This window comes from Nelumbo nucifera, chromosome 6, assembly GCF_055504915.1.
Source record: "Nelumbo nucifera cultivar China Antique chromosome 6, China Antique-T2T, whole genome shotgun sequence".
NCBI classification, from domain to species: Eukaryota; Viridiplantae; Streptophyta; class Magnoliopsida; order Proteales; family Nelumbonaceae; genus Nelumbo; species Nelumbo nucifera.
The window spans coordinates 63,931,495-63,939,596 of record NC_142654.1 but is presented as its reverse complement, the minus strand read 5'-3'; the positions used below and the strand labels follow the sequence as shown (position 1 = coordinate 63,939,596).

Genomic DNA, 8,102 nt, shown 5'->3' with positions numbered 1-8,102 from the left:
GAAGGGCAAGCCCTGCCAGATAAATCTATTCATGGGCCTGGTACCCTAAATTATCTATCCTCTACTTCCCTCAAGGATATGTGAATATCCTTAATTTTCTTAATAATTTATGTTGGCACCAGCTTGGTTATTTTGTTTATATCCCTTTTTTTGTGGTTGGATTAATAAATTCACCAAATTTGTGATCTAAATTACCAAATCCTTCCAAAGCTTTATGTCAACCCAATTGTCCAAACAGAATCTACATTTAGAGCCATTTCCAATGCTCCACATAGTTGCTTGTCTCACAAAATCTTTCACTTGATTGATTTTTTTTCAAGACCCATGAACTTGTTTTAGGGGCTTTGTGATCTAGAAAATCAGAATTAGTCAAGTATTTGATTTTAATGACTTGAACCCACAAATTCTACTTTTGGTCATGACCTTACAACCTAATTTCATAAGGTTTGCTTGGTTAAATTGTTTAGCTTTTCTAATTCGTAAAGTTCCATTGTTTTCTATTGGTACATAAACCCCCCACTTTGTTGGTGCAAAGACCTATTGTTCCTTTCTAATCCCCAAAGAAACTATCTTTTGAATTTCGTCCATTTCCTTTGTAATTTCCAATGGATATGCCAAACCTAGTCATTTGGTAGTGAGCTATATTTCCACCATAGATTTTAGGGTGTAACCTTCCCACCAAGGTTCTCAATCTTATAGCTTATGCTTACTATTGATTCACTGCAAGAGATCCTGGGCCATGCTAAGTTTGAATCCACATGTTTAACTAATGGGCCTTAACTGAGCCAAGGTCTATGGGCCATTATTTGAAAGAACAAATCCCAAAATGACAATCCTATAAATCTTATTGGCCCTACATCCTACTCAACCTCTGTCCTCATTCCAAGCGGGTAAGCTTGTTAAAGACCAAATCTTCGATAATTTTACACCTATATTTGTTCTTGTTTTTTTCTGGGTAAAAACATACTTGAATTAAAGCAGCTGGAAGATCAAGACATGAGTCAAATCACAAAAAGATTGCAAAACGTTTGAGAAACTAACAAGAAATGCACTACTTATATCCCATTCACCACTAAACAAACCCTGATTACTACTTACTAGCACAAAAATGGGCTGCCTTATCTCGAAATATGATGCCATCGGATTTCTTTTTCATGGGGCTACAAAACGGCGTAGCCCATTCTCCCCCCAACCCTGGTGCAGGCGAGATTCAATCCTAAGTCTCCGCCACAATCAGTCATAGGCCTTACTAAGTAGCCAGTTGGCGTCTTGTGATGCCATCGGACAGTCTTTGTTCAGCTTTTATATCAGCTGGATCAAACTTTATTTCCAAAACTTCTGAAGAATGCCAACCGCTTATAATGTCAATCAAATCAAATCGGGATTTGCTCCTCCCATAACACTCCTCACACCAACCTCAAAGCACATTCCACAATGCATTAAGAACTTTTCCCCATGAGTATATCTATACTACTTTAAAAAAGCACAAATAGTCTCAATAATATTTTTAAAATTTTCTGAGGACAATATTTACCCCTCTATATTTAAATTTATTGATAAAAATGAGGGCAAATAGGGTAATTTGTAATCGATATTAAATGAGTTGAAAATAGGTGATTTTAAGATATTTAATGCATTCAATCCCCTCTCATTAAATCTAATATATACTACTTTAAAAAATCACGAATAGCCTCAATAATATTTCTGAAATTTTTTGAGGACAACATTTATCCCTCTATATTTAAATTTATTGATAAAAAATGAGGGCAGATAGGGTAATTTGTATTCGATATTAAATGAGTTGAAAAGAGGTGATTTTAAGATATTTAATTCATTCAATCCCCTCTCGTTAAATCCAATCTATACTACTTTAAAAAAGCATGAATAACCTCAATAATATTTCTGAAATTTTCTGAGGACAACATTTACCCCTCTATATTTAAATTTATTGATAAAATGTGAGGGGAAATAGAGTAATTTGAAATTGATATTAAATGAGTTGAAAAGATGTAATTTTAAGATATTTAATGCATTCAATCCCCTCTCGTTAAATCCAATCTATTCTACTTTAAAAAAGCATGAATAACCTCAATAATATTTCTGAAATTTTCTTAGGACAACATTTACCCCTCTATATTTAAATTTATTGATAAAAAATGAGGGCAAATAGGGTAATTTGTAATTGATATTAAATGAGTTGAAAATAGCTAATTTTAAGATATTTAATGAATTCAATCCCCTCTCATTAAAACCAACATTTAACGTATTAACCTGCACTCACCTTCATTTAAGCAAATATTTAAGGCATTTTTGTTTCTTCTCATCATTAAATTCTATTAATTAAATTAATACATAATAAATTAATAATTCCAATAACATAAAAACTTATACTTTTAAAATCTACCTAAAAAAATAATATTTTCGTCTAAGTGGTGGTAAGAAATTAAACCACTTTGGGTCAAATGGGCCAATCTATGTTGTCACAATTAATAATAAAATTCAATAATAGAAAAAATGCAAAAAAAAGTATTGAAATTAAAAAAATTGGAAACATTTTTAACATCATATATTCTTCATATTAAACAATAAGTATGGTAAATAATAAATGTTTTTATTAATGATGGAAATGGAATGTAAAGTTTAAAACCAATTGGAAATAAAACTATTGTCCTATTCTCCCTCATTAAATCTCATATCTAAGGTATATTCTCTCATTAAATCCTATATTATGATATATTTTTCTTATCATTAAATTAAAATAATTAAAACTACATTGTTAATTTTAATAGTATAAAAATAAATATTTTGAAAAATAATTTAAAAACAAAACCATTTCTTCCCTCCCAGTGGTGGGTAAGCAATTCAAGTATTCAATCATTTGGGGTCAAATGGGTTAATAAATAAGGTTGTAATTAAATAATAAAATGAATAAAATATATAATACAAAAAAAAAGAATTGGGCATATCTCTGAAATTGTATATTCATTATCCTAAACAAAAATAAGTATGAAATGTAAGAAGTGTTTTTATTAATTATGAAAATGGAATACCAAATTTAAAATCAACATAGAAATAAAATGATGTCATAATCAAATTATAAAATTTTTAAAAACATAAAATACAAAGAATCACTAAAATAAAAAAACATAGAGAGAATTTTGGGCATATATTTAATGTTATATATTTATAAAAAATAAAATATTGGATACATCTCTAATATTATGCAATTATATTGAACTAACATAAGCATTATACATAGGAAATAATTTTATCAATGATGGAGATGTAATACAAAAATTAATGTTAACTTAGAATCAAACTATTTTTCTTTCCGGGTGGTGGGTTAGTGGTTTGGTCAAATAGATTAGTCGATGATATGATAGTTAAATAATAAATCTTTAAAAAAATAAAAAAGTATAAATGATCAAAATAATATATATATATATATATATATATATATATATATTAATTATGTCAAACAAAAATCAAGTATATATTAAGTAATTATTTATATAGCATAGATGAAATATATATTTTAAAACTGATCAGATAGCAAAGCTCTTTTATTATTTAGATGGTCAATGATCCAACTTTTTTAAATATATTCATGATGACATAATCAAAAAAGATAGAACACAAAAAATGAAAAAGTATAGAATTTTATTAAAAACATTTAAGAACATTTCTAATGTTGTATATTCATCATATTAAATAAAAATAATTATTAAAATATAAATTATTTTTATTTATTCCCGAAATGGAATACAAAATTAATAACTAGCTGATCGAATCTTAGATCAAATTAAAGATATATTCGAATTTGATCTGATTCCCTGATTTAATTTGATTTATCATGACCAAAAAAGGATATTCAAATTGGATCAGATCCGGCTCAAATTGTAAAGCTTATCCATCGGGTCAAATGAATTTATCCTAATAAGCTTATTTTTTATCCATCTGATGGTGGTAGTTTAGCATGAGAGTTTGTAATATTAACTGGACTAGAGTCCTTGATAGATGGAGCTTTCAGTCTGCAAGATGGATCATCATATGAGCAACTAAGCAAGTCAGTTGGACTCATCTATTGGATTATATATATGTCGTTGGTTTTATTAATTTAGCATCGGATCAATATCGTGCGAAAATCAGTCCAAGAGAATTGAGGAAAGAAGAAGAATTTTAATTTTGTTTGTCTTTACTGAATTTTGTTGGTTCAAACGAGGTACGTACACTACACAACAACTACAACAAAAACACTTAAAAGTTGAAACACACTGTCCCAACATGCCGACGGACCCACCACAATTTTACCAGGTACAGAAATACAATAATAGCCAACCTAACCAGAAGGAAACGAATGGCTGGGGAGAGTTCGTATTTGGTGTGTTTGCGATGTTACATGTAGCAAATGTGATGGTCCTGAGGAAAGCGAAATACCGGAAAAGAGGTTAGTGGTCCGGCAACCAACAAAAATTAAAGGCCCAATTCCCCAAGACCCAAGATACCTGTCATACATACAAACGAGAGACTGAAGAACTGATTACCCCTCCCCAACCCTAAATTTTGGGCTCTCTCAGTGCAGACTAGACTGCAGAGAGAGAGTGACAAGTGACAATAGTGCAAGGACCAACCCATCAAAACCTATACAACTGTAAAAACATAACCGATTTCACTACCACACTGCAAATGTTTCTCCTTTTATGGGCAAAAACAACTATTGCTTGCATTGTTTTTTGGTACCTTGATTGAGGATTGAGTACAGGACACGCCCATTTGGATCCATACCTACGAGTGCTCAAGTTGTTGCTACACTTGTAACAGTGCCATTTGGCTCAATTGGTAATTGGCAAGGTTTTCTGCTGGTTGTAGCAGAGACTTAAGAAATAATCTTGTCTAACGAGATGTGATCAAATTCTAGAACCTATCCACTTTCTTAGACCTTTCGACTTCCCTCTTACATTTGAAGTGGGATGGGTCAAATATAAATATACTATCACAGTGTTGGGAAAAGGCCCCATTGTTTAGCCCATTAAGCAAAAACAGTAAAAATTATAAAAGAAAAAAAATGAATATACAGTTATGTCCGATAGGTTAGCGAGGGGTTCAGGAGACATCTTCAAAGTTTGAAGTGGGCAATCGCAAATTGGAAATACACCTCGTCACATCCTTAAAAGCGACCTTTCGTGGTCCGTTGAGTAAACGTGGCTGGTCAGTTTTTCTCCTCGCTCCATTAAAAATCTCTCTCTCTCTCTCTCTCTCTCTGCGATGCTTCATGGATCAGAAGATTTTATTTCATCAAAATACACGTAAAAAAGATGGGAGGCGAGTGACGAGGACAAGACAATGACGGGTAGGTCCCCGCCCTCCACCGTAAGACGATTGATTACTCGTCTCGCCATTAAATTAAAATAGAGTAAAAGACGGCTTACCATTTACAAAATAATTGGAGGTCAGATACCATTTAGTCGGGGGAATGACTACTAACGAGCAACGAATAGGGAGAGCATCTTCCATCTCTTTTATTCTTTTAATTTTTTCACAGCAAAAATCAAAGGCAAAGGCATGCGCAGCGGAATGATAGAGAAGCAGAGAATAAAGCTGCTCTATTTGTTTCTGCTATTTGTTTGTTCCTTTTTTTTTTTCTTTACATGATTGTTCTGATAATAGAGAAAAAAGAAAGAAATTGAAAAAAATAAGCAGTGAGCTCTTTAACCATCCTCCATTTTCATTTTCCCTCAACAGCTCTGATAATAGAGAAATTCAGAAACTGATTCGACTTCAACAGAAAATCAAAGGAAACCCAAAAGGGTGTATTTCTTCATCTTCCTTATCTAGCTTTTGCTTTTACTAGCGGGCGATTTCAGTCTGCAGGGACGCATTAAACTCGACCTGCTCAACCTCCCATCGCGCTTTAGCGATGACTTCATCGTGTACAGGCACGTACTCCTAATCAAACAAAATAATATCATTCATTAAAAACCAAACAAAAGCAAAAGACACGAGAGTTGTGTAGAAAAGAATATGCTAAAGCTTTATCCTCCATTTTCACATTTTTCTTTTGTTTTCTTTCGATTTTCATTCTCTTCTCTGGAATCAGTCCCACACTTCGATATGAGATTACTACTACAACTGAAGAAAACAACCCACACCTCCAGTTTCTGAACCAGCTCTTTCGCATTTGGAGCACTGACGATTATGTGTCGCTGAGAAGGCATGATAAAGCCATCGTCTACAGCTTTGTCGATGAAGGTCAGCAGGTAGTTGTAGTACCCGTCCACGTTGAGTAAACCCACCTACGGATTAACAAATCCAAGTTAGCTTTCAATAATTTAAGCGCTGATCCGCCTGTAATCTTTCCTTGTTTTATTGGATTTCAGTAAGTTAATTACTTACAGGTTTATCATGTATACCAAGCTGAGCCCAGGTGATGACCTCCAATAACTCCTCGAGGGTTCCATAGCCACCTATAAACAGGACGAGTGAAGAGTGAGGAGTTCCATTTTGATTGAATAACAAAGGAAAACGGAGGATTCCCCTTTTTCTTCCAACTATTTGTTGTATGGGGATGATGAATAAGAGAAAGGTACGTGTACCTGGTAAAGCAATAAAACAATCAGAATGGCGCGCCATCTCAGCTTTCCTTTCGTGCATGTCTGCTACAGGTTTTACCTCTCCTACTGTTTCTCCAGTTATCTATTAAAGGATTAATTAAAAAAGTAATTGCTCAAAGAGATAATAATAATATCATTGAGACAGAGAAAGAGAGAGAATTGATTAATTTTTTTAACCTCTTTGCGCATCAGAGTCTTGGGAATAATCCTGTGAAGAGAAGAAACGCACGATCAAAATCGAAAGGGAAAATCGTTTTTGTTAAAATTAAAAAGAGATGTGTCAAGAACATTTTATTACCCTAAAACGTGTCTTCCACCACGATGGACAGCTTCAGAAACCAACCCCATTAACCCAACGCTCCCACCTCCGTAAACAAGGTCTAACCTTCTGGAGACCTATACAGAAAAAACAGGATGATCAGAGCACGCAGAAACAGAAACATGAAGAAAAGAAAACAGAAAAGAAGAGCAAAATGATCGAGCGTGACCGCACTCACCAGCTCTTGTCCTAATTCAAGCGCAGCATCGCGGTAGCAGTCTCGCTTCCCAGTACTGCTTCCGCAGAAAACACAAACCCTTTTGAACCTCGACTTAACTACTTTCTCCTCCGCATCCATTTCACGCACAGACACTCCTTCCCTCTCTAACCTCCCGTCTGTAACTCGTGGATCGTCGTGACTGACTATGTAAATATATAGAGAGAGAGAGAGGGGGGGGGGGGGATTGTAGAGTTGTGAAGGAGAATGAAGACAAAAAGGAAAGAGAGAGAGGGCTTCTTCTACGTAAATGAGGTGTACCCTACTCCCCTTTCTGCAGATAGAGAAATATTAATTAGTAACCAATAAGCAATTCGAAATTCTAAAATGAAAAAAGCATTCCTGAATCCTGCTACTTTTCAGGCTTTCAAGTTTCAATCCACCACCTCCGCCTGGCGCCTGCGGCACACACACTCGACTCGAGTTCCCTTAATTTCATCATAATACTGAAAAGCACTTTTTTTAAGTAATTTAACCAAAATGATCATGTTATATACTGTGGTATCTTACTATTGGAATCCAAATAAACAAATTTATCCAGCTCTTTTCTCTGACTGGGGTTCTAGTGGGTTACCGATCCCAATAGCCATTCAGCGGTACTAGCTTCCAACCACACCCAAAAATAAATTACTGTTACAAGTAACAAGTAACCAATTCACTTACTTACTGTCAATACCCACCATGGAAAACTAAAAATAATAATAATAATATTGCATTTATATTATTTTCTTCCTTTTATTTATATTTTGGGCAGAATATATTATCATATTTATCCAACCAATTAACGAATGAAAACAAATGGAAAAATGGGGAGCAAATCAACCCCCCACAACGTCTCACTGCACACTCCTGCCGTGTACGTGTATTGGGAATATCTCCCGATGATAATTTCTGATATGTGATGTAGGACGTTGTGGGGGGCAATCTGGTGGGGGTTGATTTGAACTCGGAAAAA

General features: G+C 34.0%; 1 protein-coding gene across 3 annotated transcripts; it reads right to left on the bottom strand.

The window, feature by feature from the left end:
* Positions 1-5,580: 5,580 nt before the first annotated feature.
* On the bottom strand, positions 5,581-7,661 carry LOC104587089 (cytokinin riboside 5'-monophosphate phosphoribohydrolase LOG5-like). Of its 3 annotated transcripts, none has more exons than XM_088890116.1 (7): positions 7,534-7,661; positions 7,109-7,421; positions 6,910-7,007; positions 6,789-6,819; positions 6,394-6,693; positions 6,150-6,293; positions 5,581-5,946 (listed from the first exon to the last, which is right to left on the bottom strand). In XM_088890116.1, the coding sequence occupies exons 1-7, from the start codon at positions 7,587-7,589 to the stop codon at positions 5,848-5,850; spliced, it is 1,041 nt and encodes a 346-aa protein (XP_088746242.1). In that variant the 5' UTR covers positions 7,590-7,661; the 3' UTR covers positions 5,581-5,847. The 3 variants fall into 3 exon arrangements, with proteins under 3 accessions (XP_088746242.1, XP_010242845.1, XP_088746243.1); XM_010244543.3 differs by lacking the exon at positions 7,534-7,661 and having other exon boundaries at positions 6,394-6,464; positions 6,594-6,693; XM_088890117.1 differs by lacking the exon at positions 7,534-7,661 and having other exon boundaries at positions 7,109-7,386.
* Between the last annotated feature and the right edge of the window lie 441 nt (positions 7,662-8,102).